The sequence below is a fragment of the Peromyscus maniculatus genome, chromosome 12 (assembly GCF_049852395.1).
Source record: "Peromyscus maniculatus bairdii isolate BWxNUB_F1_BW_parent chromosome 12, HU_Pman_BW_mat_3.1, whole genome shotgun sequence".
NCBI lineage: Eukaryota > Metazoa > Chordata > Mammalia > Rodentia > Cricetidae > Peromyscus > Peromyscus maniculatus.
The window spans coordinates 11,556,474-11,577,014 of NC_134863.1; the positions used below are offsets into that span (position 1 = coordinate 11,556,474).

At 40.8% G+C, this 20,541-nt stretch overlaps 1 protein-coding gene across 1 annotated transcript in view; it reads left to right on the plus strand.

The window, feature by feature from the left end:
* Window positions 1-20,541, plus strand: part of LOC143268207 (uncharacterized) — a 370,245-nt gene that overhangs the window by 288,312 nt on the left and 61,392 nt on the right. Inside the window, exons 10-16 of the mRNA XM_076549348.1 lie at window positions 844-914; window positions 1,582-1,606; window positions 4,771-4,872; window positions 10,908-10,975; window positions 11,666-11,687; window positions 19,672-19,733; window positions 20,464-20,488. Coding sequence (XP_076405463.1) covers window positions 844-914; window positions 1,582-1,606; window positions 4,771-4,872; window positions 10,908-10,975; window positions 11,666-11,687; window positions 19,672-19,733; window positions 20,464-20,488 — 375 coding nt within the window. The remainder of the gene's footprint in view (window positions 1-843; window positions 915-1,581; window positions 1,607-4,770; window positions 4,873-10,907; window positions 10,976-11,665; window positions 11,688-19,671; window positions 19,734-20,463; window positions 20,489-20,541) is intronic.

Sequence of the window (20,541 nt, forward strand, 5' to 3'; positions counted from 1 at the left end):
CACAGAAGCTTATGTGGTTCCTTCTTTGTGTTACCTTATTGTGGGTTCTCTGTACTGCAACACATTGTCCATGCAATGGGTCCTAAATCCCAGACATGTCCTTATTCTCAGTCCCGGGTGTTCTAGGTCTTTCTGTAATCACTAAATGTCAGTTTCTCACAAAGCTCATGAGACTGAAAAGATCACTGGTAGAGAGCAGAAAAGACCCTTTTCAGAAAAACATGCCTGGAAAGGCAGTTGAGTCCCTAATAAAAGTGTAGATCAGACCTGTACTACAGGTACATAGGTAAAAACCTCACCTGAAGCTGAAGAGAGTAGCCATTGCCCTACCCTGAAAGTCATCTCAGGGACTGATTGTACTCTGTGGTTTTTATCATAAGATTTGTTATAGGGGACCAGTGAGTTCTTAGCAGTAAAGGCACTTGTTGTAAAGACTGAGATCAATACTTTGAGCCTGGAACCTACATGGTTGACTGAGAGAACCAGGTGCAGAAGGGTCACTTCTGCTGGATGCACTGCCAGCTGTTGAGCCTCTCAAACAGAATACGTATAAAAAGAAATTTTTGAATGATTCATTTCATCATTAAACCACATAATAGATGCTTTTACACTGATTGAGATTACCATTCCCTACAAACAAAAAAAATCTGCTCCTCATTTCTCTCCAGAGCTACTCTCTGCCTTTATTTCTCTTCCTTGAAGACAGTCCTGCAACAACCCAACCATATTGTTCATTAGGTTTAATAAGATGTTCCAAGTCCAGTTGCTTTTACTCACATCAAGCAAAGATGCCCTGTAATAATACTAAGTCCCGTGAGCTGAGAGTCGCTTCCTTTCCCCTAGTGTCCCCTGAACCTACCACCAGTGCGGCCTCACCCCACTACAAGCAACACCGACCAGTGACGACTGTGAGGGTAAGAGGGACTTTCATTTCTCTGAGGTAGAAAGGTTACCTCGGTGGTCCCCTTGTGCTTCAGTGGGTATCACATTTCATTCATTAAACTGATCTGAGTCATCACGGATATTAGAGAGCTTATTTAGGAAGAGGAGGGAATGGAACTGTACCAACTTGGTCCTGATCAAGACAGCATACATCACAATGTGGCACAACTTTGTGTCCTGCTGTATGAGTGATCCCACCAAGGTGGGGGCCTCTAGTTTACACCAGTCCTCATGGTTGAAAGATCCTCTGAACATCCTCAAGCTGGACACACTAAGCTTCCAACCATATACTCAAGTTATTTGTAAACCATAGTCTAGAAACAAAAAATACCTTAGTGAAACATAAAAGTTTTTATAGATGGTATGTGATATAAGTTTTGCAACCCTCTATAGGCCAGATAGGTTTACCTGATCTGCCACTGAATAAGAAAAAGTATGCCCAGTACTAGTTTGTATCACAAAGGACAGAGTCCCAGATCTCTGTGACATCATCGAATAATGTACCCATTAATATAGTCTCTTTGTTACTACTCTTCTATGTCCTGATTTCAGTCACACAATGTTAGTGGGCAAAACAGCTTTGTAGACATTGCTCAGCATGATCATGACATTAAATATTTTCTTTCCTATTGATTGCAGGTGATGACTATAAAACATAAATGTGGTATGTATTGTGGGATCATTTTCCTAAGACACAACTGAGGTAGGAATTGTGAAAACACTGGTTGTATTTTGTGTGATACACCACTGTGATGTAACATATTAATGATTTGAGAATTGTTGTGTTAAATTTTTTTTCTTAGTTTCTTTTAAAGGCAAGGGCCACAGCAAGTAAGTAATCATGGATATTTCTATGGTTCTTGTGTTCAATAGTAATCCTTTGTTATTTGAGGGTATTGTACTTCGATTCTTGTTTAAATCTGTTTTCCCCCCAAAAGTAGGATGCCTTTTTCACAACCCAATTTCCAGTTACAGATGTGTACATTGAAAATCAGAATACAAGGTAACTACAAAAATGTATTCAAACCTCATCTCAGATATGCAGGGTCAGTTACATGCTTGTGTTCCTTCATAAATGAGTTAACTAGAACTCAAGAGGTAGTGATGAGGCTCCTTAGCTGTGCATCTTAAGAGCCACTTCTTACCTCATCAAGGGCACAGTAATCCCTGTGGAGAGCTCTGTCTTCTTACATCTGCCTGCAGTAAGGCAGATCTACCGGGATCCCAAACACTGCAGTGACGGCTGTGGTGGTTGGAAGTCCTAGGAAGTGTCACTCGGCATGCAGCAGACAGTCACTGCTTTGAATGGTAGAGGAGCACAGTGCTCCTTTTAAGATGACAAAGCCCACAATTAAAGTACAGGGGAGAGTGGGATGAATAGTTCAAAGTTGATTTATCTTAGATCTGATGTATTCCTGTAAGTTTTGGAGAAAAGCATTAACAGATTAGACAATATTGGCATGGGCACAAAGAGCCACAAAATTTAAGGACAGTGTGCACTAAGATTTCCAGTCATCATTCATTTAATGATCTGTGCTGCATCATCAATCCAGCAATTCATTTAAATTTTATTTTTTTAATTATTATAATTTTATTAATTTTGATATATTTATGCACCGTATTTCATCTTATTCATCCCTTATAACTCTTACTGTTCATAGATCCTCTCCCTTTTTACATTTTTCCAAATTTTATCCTTAAAAAATAACTTGCTAGTCCATTTTATGTTAAACATATATGCAAACATGTAGGGGCATCCACTGAACCTGAGATAATGCTACAGGGACAACACCTTTAATTAATCTCTCCCTCCCTCACACAGAAGCCATAAATTACCAATAGCTTCTTAGTTAGGGGTGAGAAAGGTTTTTGAACCTCTCTTCCCTACAAACCACAGTGTTGACCTCTTTGATCTTATATGGGTCCTATGCGAGCAACCAACAATATACTTGTAAAGGAGAGCTGGACAGTGAGCAGTAAGGCTACTTCCTGTCATGGGTAGTTAGACTCCATGTTGCCTATTCCATTTTTGCTCTTGGTGCATTTACACAGGCAGCAGGGAAGAGTGCCACTGGGCATCATTCTATCCACATTGGTGGTGTCTACATGCTCGGGCTCTCACCAGTGAGCTGATGTGTTAAGTGGCGCTCTTATGGTGATTGGCTTAGTACATGCCTATCGTGTCTAAAAACCCGAGTTTCATCCCAAGTACTCAATGTAATGTACCCAGGATTACACAGTCTGTAATCTTTGATTTAGAGTGGTAGATTCAAGAAAGTCATAAGTTCAAGACCAGCCTTTTCTAAATAGTGAATTTTAGGCCAGCCTGGGTTAGAGGCCTTTTTCATCAACAAAACATAACAAATAATCAATGAAAAAACAAAAATAATAAACTGAAATAGAAGATCTGTTGATGGAAGGAGAGTGTATAGAAGCTGACTCTGCCAGTAACAGGTTGACTGAATTGCAGAGGTTGGCCACATGCCCATATATATGTATGTGATTAGCACAAATTGAACTTGGTGAATTACTTAGGGAGACTAAAAGAGCACAGAGCTGGTAAGGAGTGGAGAGATATGAATGGAATCAAGAGAGTTAGGGTGATGAGTGGAGATGAATATGATCAAAATACATTTTATGGAATTCTCAAAGAATCACATATTTTATTAAAAACGATGAGGGAACAGTGAGCAGATAAGACGCACTGCCATGCCTTGTGCAGCCACTGCCTTCCTCTTATCTCTTGGCACCTCGAGAGTAGTTACACCATGAAGCACTAGACCCCTTTTCTTGTCGGTTCATGTTGAGGGTTTATACAGGGTTGGCCAATTTAAAGGAACTGTTTTTTTTTTTTTGGTCTAACGTTCATGTGACAATTTCATTTAGAATAACTTAGACTCTGAGTCATCACAGAAGGCACAAGCATAAGTCACCTCTCAGTGTGGGTCCTTGATGATCAGAGTCACTTGCTGAGAGGTACCTGGTAGGATGAAGATTTTGGAGAAAGGCTGTGTTTACTAATTCAGAGACCTTCTACAACTTATTTTGGAAGAAATACATAATTGGAGTCAGGGATCAAAGGCACAGCATCTATCTCTTTGCTTATATCTGGCAGGGACTTTGATCAGAGCATCATGGATATGCCTAACATGGTACCCAAGGTTAAAAAGTTAGAGGAATACACAGCTGCTTACCTTCTGAACCTACTTAAAGTGATACCATATGTCCTGCATGAGCTGTGAAATATCCCGGATAAGAAAAGAATGAAATTAAACAACCACTGGTCACTGTTGTGTAGCACACTAAACACTTGCTCAGGATTCAGTCATTCTTGTCTAATTGAATTGTTTTTACATTTCACAAACATCATAGAACACTTGTACAATCCATGTGCTTTTCCTTAGGGTTTAACATATCTTTTACACCGATAAGACTCCTGGGGGTCCTTATGAATTTTTAGTTCACTGGTGCAAAGATGTGATCACAGCGGGATTGCATAGATTTCACTGTGTCATGATGCTCTAACTGGGATTTGAACGCTGCGTATCAGTCACCACACCAACGTAACATAGTCACATTGCTCTTCCTTCTCTATTGTCACATCTGCACTAATTTAGACTTTACCTACATCATGTGACCATAATAGTCTTTATGTACATCATCATGTGATGCATAATTAATTGGACACTGACACAGTGATCTTCCTGAAGCACCATTCTAATTACAGTGACTTACCTGAAAATAAATAAGGAGATCAAGTGACAAACACTCAACTATGTGAAGCTGACATAACTTTCCCTGTTGTGACTGCATTCCCTGTTTCTGCAGTACTAAAGAAAAGGACCATCAAAACAACCGTGATCCCACTTGATACGGATGGACCTCAGATTATGTCCGGTACCTCCAAAGAAACATACATTAAAACAGAAGGTACTGAGGGAATTATGTTCAGTTATGTATAATAGATGCCCTTTATACTATGCACTATTTATAAATCTATAGAGATGTTTTGCTGTAGTTTTTAGTGTGTAGATACTGTTAATTTGTCTAGCTTATCTGTAGAAATACAACCACAGAATTTAAATAGGATAAATAGGTTTAAAGGTTAAAGGTAACCTTTGCCTTTCATTAAGTAGTGGTAAACCATAGGAAACCTGAGACTTTCCTATGAATGAGTATGGCTTCACCTGGGGTAGGCATGAATGACTGAGCCACCCTCTCAGTCACTTTGTCCCAGACATGGATGATGCAGATGTGGAAAGTCTCAAGAGTGATCTGTTTAATGTCCAGAATCTCAAGAATGAGGATGAAATTTGAATTAGATAAAGGCATTTCTAGTCAGGTCCATTGGGAGAGAGCCCTAGGCATGGTCATCTTAGACCTTGTACTTGGGAGGCCAAGGGAGTGGGAAAGATCAGCAAGGACACAGAAACCTGTGTGCTTTTCCTCTTTCCAATGCATAATAGTTAACACTGGTAGGGTTAAGGGTGCTTTGCTCCTGGTTCTGTTATTTAAAGACTGTATTTCCAAGAACACATAGACTGTTCTTCCTCTGCCACTCCCAATGCACAAGCGTTGGAATGTTGTTATACCTCTCCTTGGAAATTTTGTTAGGATTACTTTCCCAGAGGCAGTGGGCAAAGAAAGGTTTAGTTTGCCATATAGTTTGAGTTTGGAGTCCATAATTGGGAAGCAGTAGAGGCAGAAACTTGAGGGAGACTGACCTTGCAACCAGAGCCCAGAAGCAAAGAAAAATGAATGAATGTACTCTCCTGACTTTTCTTACTTTTATACTGCCCAGAATCCCATCGAAGGGAATGCTCGTACCCATAGGGAACAGCTCTTCTCATCTAACTTAATCTAATCAAGATAAACCCCAAGGGCATGCCCAGAGGACACAGACCTCATCAGTTTGACAGCTGGGTTTCAGCATCATGGAGCCTATGAAGTGTTGTTTTTCACTTTTGAGTATAACCTGTATCAGGGCCAATTTATCTATAGGGAACAACTTTCTCTCCTTACCAGAACCCATAGGTAAATGTCTTATAGTGTGATCCCAATGATGCCCGAGAAACAGGTTCTCTCTCTTTTTCTCCCAGGTCTTGTAGCAGCACTTCATGGACCTCACAGGGTGGAGTAGCTAAAGAGACCCAAGAATGGCTTTTTGTTCTGTCAAAACCCCAAGGCTACAATGTCCTGGGAGTAAGGGCTCAGTGTATGACTTTAGCTCTTTTATTTCTTTTTCTTTTTTTAGTTTCTCAAGATCTCTGTGTATTTGCCATGACTATCCTGGAACTTCTTTGTAGACCAGAATGGCCTTGAATTCATGGAGATCTGCCTGCCTCTGCCTCCTGAGAGCTGGGATTATAGGTGTGCACCTACCACCTGGTGACTTGAACTCTTTTGTAGGCAGTGTTCCTCACCTCAGACTGACATACAGGATGGCCGAGACAAGGGAGATTAGAGGTCTGACGTCCATCTTAGATCCTGAACTCTAGCACACACTTGGCCCCATTTCAGAAATTCTTGGTTTAGCCTTCAATATTGAGAACATTCAACATTCAGTTCCTAGGACTAAAGGACTATAGGCACTTGGGTATCGGCTATCTTGGCACCTATCTGGTCACAGGGCTGTGTCTGTCCTCTGTGCTGTCACCATTTGTATCTTTCACTTGTTATAGGCTTTCCTGACTTGTCTTCTTTAGGGGAAGGAGTTCATAATCTCAGAAATGAGTTTCCTGTGTCTTCCTTGGAGCCTCTTCATTAGGCTCGAGGCCCTTGATCCCCACAAGTGTGTTGGCTTCTCCTGTATTCTCTCATTCTTTAGCTGTGTTTGGCTCCACCATAACAGGCAGTGTTTGTAGAATTATTGCATTGTGTTACTCACTGTATACTCTGGGTCTCCTGCTTGTGAGTAGCGTGTCCTACAGAGCCCCATGACCCCACCTCTAGCCGCACACACTTCATATCCCTCATTACAGTTTCTTGCCCTTTATCCTTCTCCAGAAATTTCCCTATTTCCTGGGTGCCATGTTCATTCTGCGTTCTGTGCCTGGCTATCCTTAGAGTCTTGGAGGTTCTTTTCCACTAATTATTTAGTGCCTGACACTGTATAGTAGAACACACTGTCCACAGAATATAGCCTAACCCTCTGGCATGCTCCCATACTCAGTCCAGATAGTTCTTTGCCTTTTGTATTATCTCTAATTATCTCTTCCTCACCAAACTCACCGGACAGGAAAGGCCATTGAGAGCAAAGATATCAAATCTTAGTAGTTTATCTGGTTCAGTCCTGGATCTGGTAGGCACAGCTAAAGGGCTCCTGATGCCTAGCTGTATGGCATGGATATGTGAAGAGAGAAGAAAAGGCTGGACTCAGTCAGCCAGAGGAAGTCCCATAAACAGGGCAAGACTGTATATTAGAAGAACAATAAACCCAGAAAAGGTTGTTCCAAACCTTAGGGATTGTAAGGAAGAAGGTGAAGGAGTGACTGGCATGTGGTCATCACATTGGCCCTCATGAAACTCTCAGTGCTATGACGCAAATTAGGAAGGTATCTTGTCTGAAATTTGACCCAACACTCCACTCTCTCTCCACTAGTAACTGGGCTGGAAGCAGCCTGTCCTGTACAGAATGCCTCTTTTGCATGGGAGGACAGAAACCCCACTGAGTTATCTCTCTCCTTATAGCTTTCCCTAAATGAAGTAAAATGAAGGTGCGTATCCTTGACATTGACCTTGTGAAAAAAAGTCCCTACTTATTTTTGTTGTATTTGCAATTTCCTTAAAGACTTGTGCCAGCTGTACAAAGCTTACATGTATACTACATGGCCTAGAAATATTATGAAGTTAAGATTAAAACATACATGCATAATTTACAGGCCATTATCTGTTTTGGTTTATTTCCACAAAATATATATGAAGTATGATAAAATCTTAAATTTGATCATTATTTACACACTTACAGGCCATATGGTGAGTTCTGTTTGAGAGATTTGCAACCAAGATCAACATGCCATTTCAAATAGCTTTATAAGATTTATCATTGAGGTAATTAATGGCTCAATGAGAAGAATACTTACTGAAAAAGCAGTAGATCTGAGCTTGAATCTGCTCACACACATACAAAAAAATTGAACAGAACTGTTCATATTTGTAATCCCATGCTGTTGAGTGAATAGACCGTAGTATTTCTAGTGCTAGCTGTCATCCTATCTACGGCATCTGTGAGAGACCCTGTCTGAAAGAAAGGAGAAAGGGTGATACATCATGGTATGCCATGCCCTCTTTTAGCTCTCATATTTTAATTGTCAGGCACTTACACACACACACACACACACACACACACACACACACACACACACGATACAATTACCTGAAATACATTTTACGTTACTGCAACAGTCTCATAACCAACTTCTATTACTATTGCAATAAGGTCAAGTATTTCAAACATATTGTAAAATCCTTGAGATTCTAATCACAAAAGTTGTGATCGTCTGTGGCTTTCTCATATAGTTCCTTGCTTCTAATATACATAGCATTTCAGTTGTTGGCCTTAACCCTTAATTTCACCAATAAAGCTGCCAGACCACAAGGAGCTTAATATTAACAGAAAAGATTTTAGGAAGTAGAGTAGTCTATATGTGATTTTTACTTCATGAAAGGTCATATTCCTAGCATCTTGAATTTTCAGGTTACTTATACTTTGCTTAATTTGAATTCCCTTCCCCAAAAGGGAAGGGAGAAATGTTGTAACTGAATTATAGTTTCAAAAATTAAAACGGGGGTCAGAATCCCCTTCTCCCTGAAATCCAGGTGTGCTGTCTTTGTTTTTTGTTTTGTTTGGTTTTTTTTTTAACTTGTCACAAACCAGAGTCATTTGGGAAGAGGAAACTTCCATTCAGAAAATGCTGCCACCAGATTCACCCATAGGCAAGCCTGTAGTGCATTTTCTTCATTGATGATTGATATGTGAGGGCCCACCTCACTGTAGGCAGTGCCACCCCTATGGTGGTGTCACTGAGTGCTGTAAGAAAGCAGGCTGAGCGAGCCTTGGTGAGTAAGCATCACTCCTTCATGGCCTTTCCATCCTCTCCTGACTCTGTTCTTACCCTGTTCAGTTCCTGTCCAGAGTTCCCCCAGAAACTGAGTGTGAAGAGAGAATTGTATGCTGAAATAAACTCTTTCCTCTACAAGTTGTTTATGATCATAGTGTTTGGTCACAGCAATAGAAACCCTAAGTAAGACACTGTGTAAACTATTAAGGAGCATGGGATTATGTCATTTGCAGAACATAGATGTAAGTGAATATACTTGCCATGTTAAATGTCTTATGTTCATTGAAAAAGGCAAGTCCCAGGTAATTTCTTTCATTTGAAGGACTAGGTTTTTATGTAAAAATAAAATTACATATGTGTATATGATGTGAACAAAGTAAAGGGAACTAACGAGATGGGAGGAGAAGGCGGTGGTGTGGGTGCAGTCTTACATGCAAGTGCTCTTCTGAGAGTGGTACACTATGTGATGGTACACTGTGACTATACTGTGCCAATTGAAAAGGATATATTTCTTATTCTGACTTCTGTCCAGTGTTACCTTTAAATTTGAGACATATGTTAATTTTGCTCTTTTTTTGTGTGGTAATTCCATAAATGTTGGTACTTGATAGTTGATAATATCATTGTTGTCAGCTATACCCAAATTGACTGTTTCCCAATTGCTCTACTAACTCAACATTGAACTTAAATTTCTGGAATTTTTGATTGATTCTTTCACATTGTACTTTGGATGAATTCTTAGATAATGTGAATTTGGAAGGTGGTTCCATGCTTCCTTTCCTTCTTTCGTCATGACTTGCAGAGTTGTGTTACTATGTACAGTTGTCTCAGTATTTCCTTAGAATTTTTTCCAGACTCCTTAGCACCAATATCTGAAACTAATCAAGCCCTTATATTACACTGTGTCTTATAGGGCTATAACACATACATGTTCTCCATGCTCCTTAGAACCCTGTAGAATACTGACAATACTCAGCACAGTATAACAAAATATAATACACGATATGCTATACTTTAGGGAATAATGTACACACAACATAGGCAAGAATATTTTCAGATATGTTCATCCTAGTAAAATTTCCCAAGTAAAATGGATACATTAGCATGGATCATAACTAGTGATAAATTCTGAGTCAACATATATGGATTGGTGGAGGTTGAAATAGATTTGAGACATGTGCCTCAGGAAGTATCAATTGTTCCCTGCTTTAAAACAGGAAGTGACAGTATTTTGTTGCTTAATCATAAAGCTTCTTTTATTAGAAAAGATAGGTTGGATCAGTGCATAATGACTTTTTCAGCCCAGCCTGCTGACCTAACTGCAGTTGAATCCCACAACTCACATGGTGAAAGGAGAAAACCAGACCCCTGAAGAGCTCCTCCTAACTCCACCTGCACACAGACACACATGCATGGTTTCCTCCAACCAGAATAAATGCAGTGTGTATTTTGAAAGACTTATTTACTTTCATGCAGTGAAAGATTCTTCCACATTGATTTAGATTCCCATTGTCTAGGAAGCCAAAAGTTCTGTTCCTCATTTCTCTTCAGTTCTTCTCTTTGCCTTAATTTGTGTGACAGTAATATAATCCACAGTTCTGGAATAAGCAGAAAGCAAACCATTCCTAACACTTTGGCTGGCTCTTAAGATTCTGTTCCTTATACTGGATCGCCTTGCCCAGCCTTATTGCAAGGGGGGTGCTTAGTCCCATGGCAACTTGTCGTGCCATGATTTGTTGACACCCACGGGAGGCCTACCCCTTTCTGAACAGAGAAGCAGAGGAGGAGTGGATTGGGGGTAACAATTAGATCAAGTCACATATGCTAGCCACATAGACTTCTATACATCCCTGGAGTAATTAAAAACAATACCATGTGTTGACAAGTTACTTTCTGTCTTTTTAGAGATACACGAAAACTCCACTACATTTTCTTCTAGAAAACAGGGAGAGCTACCCGTGATGATGGTGGAGGTAAGACTGCCTTTCCTCTCAAAGTAATATAAAAAGTTACTTTGTCCCTTACATTGTAGTCGATATGAAATTCAGTTAACAAAAGCCAGGTGCATCATGGGTTAGCTCAGGGAGAAAAGGAACTGGAATTGTGCCAGCCTGCTCCTGACTGAACTGAACATAAAAGTATGCAGTGCCATTTATCACAGTTTGTGTGAGAGGATAGTTTCTCCTGAAGAAAAGGGTTCCTCTTTAGATGCGTGTATAATTTTCACTCAGAAGTTGACAGCCACTTCTGGTTTCTAAAATCTTGATGCAGTTTATGTTCTACTTATGTTCCAAAGTTTCTGGGTTTCAGCATGGAGATGTTGAGTGGTAAGACTTCTACTGCATGAGGATTAGTGTAAATAATTGAGGCCCAGCTGGAGGAGGAATTATCTCACAGTCAGGTTATAAAGATGCAGCTTGGCTTAGGGAACATTCAGCAGAGACCAAACAAATTAATTTGGCCTTTGAACCAGCAAAAGTGGGAATGGCACAAACTATAGAGTCCCAGTTCTTCTGGGACATTGTCACATAATATACTAACACATAGGACTCTTGCCCATTTTGATTGGCATCATACTATGTCAACATGTGTTCTAAAGACCCATGTAAACAGAATTTAGTATGACCTGTGCCTCAAACTGTTTTCTTTCCTTTAAATTTCAGGTGGAGTCTAGAAAACATACCAGTATGTATTATAAAATCTCCTTTTTAAGACACATTTTAGAAAAGTATAATTACTGGGTATCCTCATGTCTAATGCACCACTGTGATCTAAGCCACCTATAGGGAAGAACTTGGATTTTGGTTTTTAAAAAAAAGTAGTACCTGAAGTTAAAAAAAAAAAAAAACTGGGGTTGTCTACTGTCACTGGATTCAGATCTGATCTCGTTAGATTGTTTGAGATGTTCTGTACCAGGCTGTGTCTAAATCTGTTTTTCCCCAAGATAGGTATCCTGATTACCCAGTCAAATCTCCTGTGACAAACTAATGAATTAACAAATTAGGATGAAAACTTTACCTACAGTATATATGTTCAAAGCCCATTACATGTGGTACATTTATTTGTTTGTGTGCTACTCTATGGAAGAATAAACCATGGCACAGAGGTAAGTGATGAGGCTGTTCAAGAATTGATCAAGAAACATTTCGTAGCCCAAGCACTTAGTAATCCCTAACTTCCAGCATCCCAGCATCTGCCTTCAATAGGTCAAAACTGCAGAGATCAGGACCCTGTAGTGACTACCACAGAGGGGAAATGCCCAGGGCATTACTTCTCATCTACATACAGACATTCCAAAGAATGAAAGGTTAGAAAGCCCACAAGCTTCTAGTCAGATCAGCGCTTCTGAGAATGGGAGACAGACACTGCATGGGGAGATGGGGCAGGGGTTTTTCACTTAGGCTTTTGCTATACATGGCTTTTTCCAGTATTCTCTATTGTCACGTTGCCATGAATTTAGACTTTACCTACACAGTCCATGTATTGCTTAACTGATTCAGTGATCCTCCTGAAGCTCCATTCTCACTCTGTTGACTGTACCCGGAAACAAGCCGTCAGATCAAATGGACAAACACACAGTTGTTAGGTTCCTCTGTTTTTCTGTCATGAGGCTGACATGACTCCCTGTTATAATGCATTCCCAGTTCCTGAATTCTTAAGGGAAATTTGTCAGGAGCAAGCTGTTGCCCCTCAGGATGTGGAAGGATCTCCCGTTCCTGAAGTAGCACACAAACAACACCAATAAAAATGGAAGGTGCTGTGGGAATTCCATAATTCTGTCCAATTGTGTATACTGTTGCAAATTATTTTCTTTCATATATAAATATATAGAGAAGCTTAAGACTTTTTCCTATGTAGAATAATACTAATATATCTACGTCTTCAATGTATATACAACCACAGAATTTAAAATGCATCTGATGTCACCTTATTCAGTAGCATGAACTGGTGGAAACTGAGGCTCATCTTGTATGCATCAGGGTGGTTTCACCGGGTGTAGACAGGAATGGGTGAACCACCCTCTCTCATACTTTCTCTCACATGTGGGTGATGCAGATGGAGTAGGTCTGATGTTCCTCAAAGTGACCTGGTAAAGTTCCAGCGTCTCATGACTGAGGGTGAAATTCACCTTAGATAACAGTGTTCCTGGTTTGATCCAATGAGCAAGGATCCAGGGGTGGTCATGTTACACATTGTGTTAGAGGATCAGGGAGTGGGAAAGATATCAATAAGGACAAGGAAAATGAGAGGGGGGTGTCCTTTTCCTCTTTCAATGGCACAGTGGTAAGCAGAGTCTGGGGAAAGTGTACTTTGCCATTTGAAGACAGTATTTCCCAGGACATTACTCCTTTTTCAAGGGTTGCTTTTTAAAATTTAATGTTTTCCTTTTCTTTCTTGAAAACTTATACAATATATTCTGATCTTGGTTTCCCCTTCTCCATCTCTTCCCAGATTCTCCCCACCTTACCACCCATCCACTATCTTTATCTCTCACTGTAGAAAAGAAACAAGCAAATTAAAAAAGAAAACCAATATATAATCAGTGTAAAAGCACAACAAATACACACACACACACACACACACACACACACACACACACACACTCAAAAAAGCAACATAAAAACACCAAATCAGAAACTATAATATACTTGTAAAAGACCAGTAAGATTTTAAAAATGCTCCCCCAAAAGCAATATGAGACCCAAAAAGTCTACAAAACCATTAAGTATGTTGTGTGTTGGCCATCTACAGCTTGCATGCTTGCATTGGGTCTACCCTTAAGCGTGGTTAATATACCTAATGAGACTCTATTGGAGAAAACTGATTTTTCCCTTGAGTTTGCCAATGAAGATAGCTTCTTGGTTAGGAATGGGAGCTCCTGTTCACTTCCCCCTTTGATGTAGGAAGACACATCTTTAATCTAGATCTTTTGAGCTGGGAAAAGACAAGCAATTGAGGCATGAAGACACATGCCTTTAACTGAGAACTTGAGGCAGGAAGCCACACTTTAATCCAGCCCACACCTCCTGCTGGAAGCCTATATAAGAACATGGAAGAAGGAAGCTTTTGCTCTTTGCCTGATTGTTCTGGTCTTGTTAACAAGTGCATTCCTTCACTGGCATTACAGCCTATTTCTTCCAAAGATCCAAATTAGAAGTGGGTCTTCCTACTTCAACTTAAGAAAAAAATTCCTCACAGATATGCCCTCCATTTTGGGGGGTTAGTTCATTCCAGATGCAAACAAGTTGGCAAGCAATAACCATCACACCTTCTTAAGCAATAATGCCAAGAAGAGTTCACTAGTCATCCCACCTCACCTAACCTAATAGATATAATCTCACACTTCCATGCCCAGTATTGGGTATCATCCAATTGACTGTTTGACTGTTGAGATTCACCATGATTGTGCCCATGAAGTATTGAGTTCACTTTGTGTACTAACACGATAGAGCCATTCTGTCTGGTGAAGGACAACATTCTCTCTTATACTCACAGAAACCTGTAGATGATAGTCTATTGTAGGCAGAGTTTCTCTGGGTGCTAGCAGCAGCTTCATAAAAACCACATTGAGCTTTAACATAAATTATAAATGTTTACCCAATAGCTCAGGCTTATTACTAACTAGCTCTTACAACTCATTCCTATTAATGTATATTCTCCCATGAGGCTTAGCGCTTTTACGTCAATCCAATTAGGTATGTCTGACTCGTTCTGCATCTGGCTGGCAACTCCTCTGACACCACCCTTCCATATCCCATCATTCTCAATTTGGCTTTCCCACCTAACTTTTACCTGTTCAGCTATTGGCCATTTAGCTTGTTTATTAAACCAATCACACCAACATATATTCACAGTGTACAAAAGGATTATTCAAGAGCAGTCTAGCAGTTAGGGTCCAATGAAGCAGGCAGAACAGAGCCCTTCCCTTTCTTCCTTCAGGACTTGTAGCAGTCCATGCATAGTCCTCTGTTCACTGTTAACTCCTGCTTCACGTGGCACCAACAGGGTAGAGTGCTGGGTAAAATGGATGTTTACTCTGACAGAACTACCACGTCTCCTATATACTGGCAAGGAAGGGACTAGTGTTAATGGGTAGCTCATTTCCAGCCTATGCGCCTCATCCTGGACTGCCATGCAGGATGACTGAGGTGTAAAGAAGGTCAGAGACGTGTCCATCATCCTTGAGCCTCTGACCTTATGAGTGAGCAGGGATCTGATCTCTGACCCCTACCTTGGCTCTTTTTCATGCATTCTTGATTCTGATTCCAAGATACAGATGGTGCCTTAGGAAGTTCCCATAAGCTAATACCCATGTTCCAAGGGCTAAAGGACATGAGCAATTGGGGATCCACCTTCTTGACACACATCTTGCTACAGGCTGTGTCTGTCCTCTATGTTTTGTATATTTATGACTTTCTCCTGGAGTATCTGACATGGTGGTCTTTGGGTGGAAATGAGTTCATATCTGAGGATTGTGTTTCCTCCAGGCTCTCATCTCTTTGGTAGGTTGATGGACTTTGATCTTTACAAGTCTGTCTGATCTTCTGCATTGTCTCATTGAACAACTCTGGGCTTGGCTCCTTCTCACAGACAATCTCAGTAGCCTTAATACATTGTGTCTCCTCTCCTTAAACTCAACAGTTATTGCTTCTGAGCAAGGTGTCCCTCCTAGACCTAGGAGCAGTCTCTACCCCCATTATCTTCTTCCTCCCTTCTCTGGTGCATTCCTCTGGGATCATGGGTCCTGTAGACACTGCACCTGGTAATGCATCAAGGTGTGTGATATCCTTTCTACCTGGGAACATTGAAACATTGCTCAAAAGAATGCCCAACTGAGTCTCTTATGTCCCATGTCTCTTTTATTCCATAATTTTCTCTCCCTCACTAAGCTCATCAGAGTCACAAGACAACTTGGAGAGAAGAAGACAAAACAGAAACCTTCTCTGGAGACTGCATGCCCAGAAAGACGGTTGAATCTTAATAGGTTATCTGACTCATGCCCTTGCCTTGTGGGTAGAGGTGAAACCTTGCTGTTGAACAGCTGATACACTTGAATATGAAAAAAGAGAGGGAAGAGTTGAGTCTAAAATCAGCTAGGAAAGGTCTCCTAATCAGATTAGTGTAAAAGAACAACTAAATTACATTAAAAAAACCTGAAAAAGTTTGTCCCAAAATTTATGGAAAGTGACAAAGCCAAACCACTGACTTTTGATGGTCAATTTGGAACTCTCGAACACCTAATGCTCTGACCCCAATTAGTGCAATGTCTGCTAACTTCCTTGACACTGTGTCTACTTTATACCCGTCTGTAGCTGTGCTGCAGGCAGCCTCATGTACAGACACCCTCATTTTGCATGGAAATGCAGAAGCCTCTGAGAAGTGTCCACCTTTATAGTGCTTTTTTGAAGACAAAACACATGGCCTTCACCTAGGCCTTGCCAAAAATGTACGACTTCTGTGCATGGATCTGGCTACCACTTTATGTCTGAGACTAAGTGGTGGGATGAGTTAAGGGTCCTGGGTGAGCTTTCAAAAGATGGTCCTAGTATTGGCCTCCATAACCTGTTTGGTGTGGCATAGTCACACAGGGTGAAGAGTGAGTATCATGGGTCACAGTCAGCAAAAGGGCTGACACATGTGCTGACTTTCTGGGTCTGGGCCTGCCGATGGGTGGAATGGAAGGAGAGAAGTGATTCAGACTCATAAGAGAGTTGATAAATCTGCCTGGGTCTGGGCATAGAGAGGCTTCATGGGTGGGCAGCACATTATGATAGAACAGGTTTAGAATAGGTTTAGAATACTCCAGAGAGCTGGGTATGGGGCACTTACCTGTGTCCATACCTGAATTGGCATTAGGTTGAGGGTCCCTCATAAAGCTAGGCAGGAAGGACAATGGAGGATGACCCCTGCCAATACCACCACTGAGGGATCTGACACTAGGGGATCAGAATGGAGGGCAAGTGGTAACTGAGTGTGTGGACTAATGCAGGATAGTGCATACCCTCCTCTCGCATCCATGTGCATGAACACTTACCTGCAGCCAAGCAAATGAATCTAATCCACACCTATGATCAAACCTACACTCACACATGCACATTCATGCATACCCATGAACAAGAAATCTGAATGGCATGTGGCACAATTGCAATAAATTCATAACCATTTCTGGTTAAAGATGTAGTAAAGTCAATTATTGCCAAATATCATGCCACCATCGGGAAACTTAATCACTTGCATGATTTGCTTGTATTCCCAGATCATTGCACACTGCAGAGATTGTTGATTCCTTGGGTCTCTATTGCATTGGAACTGATTTATGTAACATTTCACTTGCTCAATTTGAGTGTTTATTTCACTCATAAGACCGTCAATCATTAGAAAGCAATTACCTACACAATATTGAGAAAATCTAAAGTTCTCGTTGTTGGTTTAGCTGATTTTATGAACATCACATGAACCCACTAAAATTGATATACTTATGATATGAAATGGATACATAAATATTGTCTCCTTCTGAAAATATGAAATAAAGAAGCAAAATACATTAAATATATAGATTTCCATTAATGAAATGAAATGTTTAAAACTCCTCTCCATGTCCTTTGAAGAATGGAAATTATCATTTCAACAATGCTTGAGTTTGCTAGACAAATCTTTTTAAGAAATTTTTTATTCATTCCACATATTGACCACAGATACCTCCTTCATCCCTTCTGCTCTGCCTCTAGCCTTTCCCCACAGCCTACCACTCATCTCCTCCTTCAAAAATGTATGGCCTCCCATGGAGAGTCAGCAAAACCCAGAACATTCAGCTGAGGAAGGTCCAAGCCCCACACCCTTTCATCAAGGCTGTGCAAGATGTCCCACATTAGGCAATGGGCTCCAAAAAGCTAGCTCATGCTCCAGGGATAGATCCTATTCCTACAGTCAGGGTGCAGTGAAACACACCAAGCTACACAAATATCTCACCCCCACCGAGGGCCCAGTACAGTCCCATGTAAGGCTCCACAGCTGTGGGTCCAGAGTTAATGAGTTCCCACTAGCTTGGTTCAGTTGTTTCTGTAAGTCTTCCCATCATGGTCTTGATGCCCCTTGATCATAGAATCAATCTTCCCTCTCATCGACTGGTCTTCTGGAACTCAGCCTGGTGCTTAGCTCTCTGCATGGGTTTCTATCAGTTATTCACTGAAGGCTCTATGATGACAGTTAGGGCTTTTCACCAATCTGATCACCAGGGTAGGACAACTCAGGCACCCTTTCCACTATTGCTAGTAATCTTAGCTGGGGTCATGCCTGTGGATTCCTGGGAACTTCCCTGACCAGGTTTCTCCCTATCCATACCATAATGTCTCCCTCTATCAAGATATCTCTTTCATTGCTCTCCCACTCTGCCCCTGTTCCAGTTCCACCATCCCATTCCCCTATGCTCACATCCCATACAACTACCCTCCATTGTCCCCCATAACCCCCAGTTCACTCAGGAAGTCTCATCTATTTCCCTCTCCCAGGAATTCCTTGCATCCCTCTTAGGTCCTCCTTGTTACCTAGCTTCTCTGGTATGTACTCACTCATAAATGGATACCAGAAGTAAAGAAAAGGGTAACCAAACTACAACCCACAGCTCCAGATAAGATATACAAATATTTTAATATTTGCATATTGATGTTATTCCTTTTCACCAGCCTCACTGGTTATGTTGATGGACAATTTTTGCATCCAACTGAACTTTCAGATGTGCTAACACCTGCTGAATGGATGTCACTCTGGATTCAAAGTTGCCTATTTCATCTTTCAAAATGGTCTTTGCTTCTCCTAGTAGTTCATGGGTTTTTTTCTTGAGAGTGGCTAATGAAAGCACTCTCATATATCACTAGGCATTTATCTGCCAACATTCTATCGTTACACATCTTCTAAGTCCTGGAGTTTCTTTTGTATTTCTAGTTCTGCTCTTAGCTTGTGATTCTCTTCCTAGTCCGTGCAAATTTCTTTATGTTTTTTGATCTTGGAGTAAAATGCTGACATCCTATACAGCTGCTTCCTTCATAGTGATTCTCTTCTTTCCAAGTTGAGAGTTTCATGTGAGACTTTTACTACATAAAAGATTGTATTCCTGCCGTCCTCATCTGTCAACTCTTACCTGAAATTGGAATGATAAAAATTGTAAACACAAACACTAAAGTTTAAACACAAGTTTGGCCACAGGGAAGGATAAAATTCTTCTTTCCAAGGAAATCGATGCCTTCTCTAAGCCCAATGACCTGGATTTGAAACTCAGAACACACCTGGCAAAAGGGGAGGAACAGATCCCACAAGCTATCCACTGACCTCCACACCCAAAATGAGACTTCACAAGTGGCCCTAAACAGAATACATGTGAAAATGTTAATTTAACAATACACAATCAAAGACAGATTATTTTATGTTGCTTTGGGTGTCCACTGTCTAGAAATGCAACAAATCTCTTACTCATATCTCTCCTGGTCTTTCTCTGCTTTAATTTCCTTCAAGGGAAGACGGTTCAGCAGCTGCCCAACCATCCTGTTCAGTAGGTCTAGTCACATGTCCTAAGTCCATGCACTTTTATCCACATCAAGTAAGGATACTACATAGGTAGGAAGCAGGACCAAGAGCTGACAGTCTGCAAGCTCATGACTTTCTGTCCCCCTAGGTTTAACGGAAAATGATGACACACTTAGACCAGATGGCCGCACAGAAGAAAATCCCTTGGAGGTAAGAGGGCCTTTTTCTCTCTAAAGTAGAAAGGTTACTTTAGTGATCTTATGTTTCAGAGGATATCCCACTGAACAACAAAACTGAGCAGGCATCATGGGTATTAGAGAGTTAGTTTGGAAGGGGAGAAGAAGAATTGTACCAGCCTGTTCCAAACTGAATAGAGCATCAAAGCATCCAGTGTTAATTATCAGTCTTGTGAGCAGGCTTTTTCTTCTGGAGAAAAAAGATCCTCTTAGATAAAACTTAAAGTTTTGGTTTAGAAGTTGTCAGGCACTTCAGATCCCCTCAATTTCCATGCAGTACGTTCTACAACAGTCATATGGAGCAATCTTCCTATGTCCAGTGTAGGGATGCTGAAGGTTAGACTTTTAACACGTGAGCATTAGTGTAAATAATTGAGGCTACATTGTGGCAGGGTTAATTTCATAGCAGGATCATAAAGATGCTCCAGCATGTTGCAGTGTGGCTTAGGGAACACGCAGCAGAGACCAAACAGATAGTGCCTCTTGATCTGGTGTGGGAACCAGCAAAAGTGGGAAGGGGTACAAGTGAGGAACACCAGTTCTTTTGTGACACCATCATATATACTAAAGCAGAGTCTTTTATTTGAAGACTCTTTCCCACTTTGATTGGCATTATATCATGTTCATATGTGTTTCAATGACCCATGCAAACAGAACTCATCATGACCTAGGCCACAGACTGTTTTCTTTCTTTTATGTTTCAGGTGCGTTGCCGCAGCCAAAGAAGGAGTATGTATTATGGAATCTCTTCCTTAAGACACCCTTTACAAATGAATTTTATA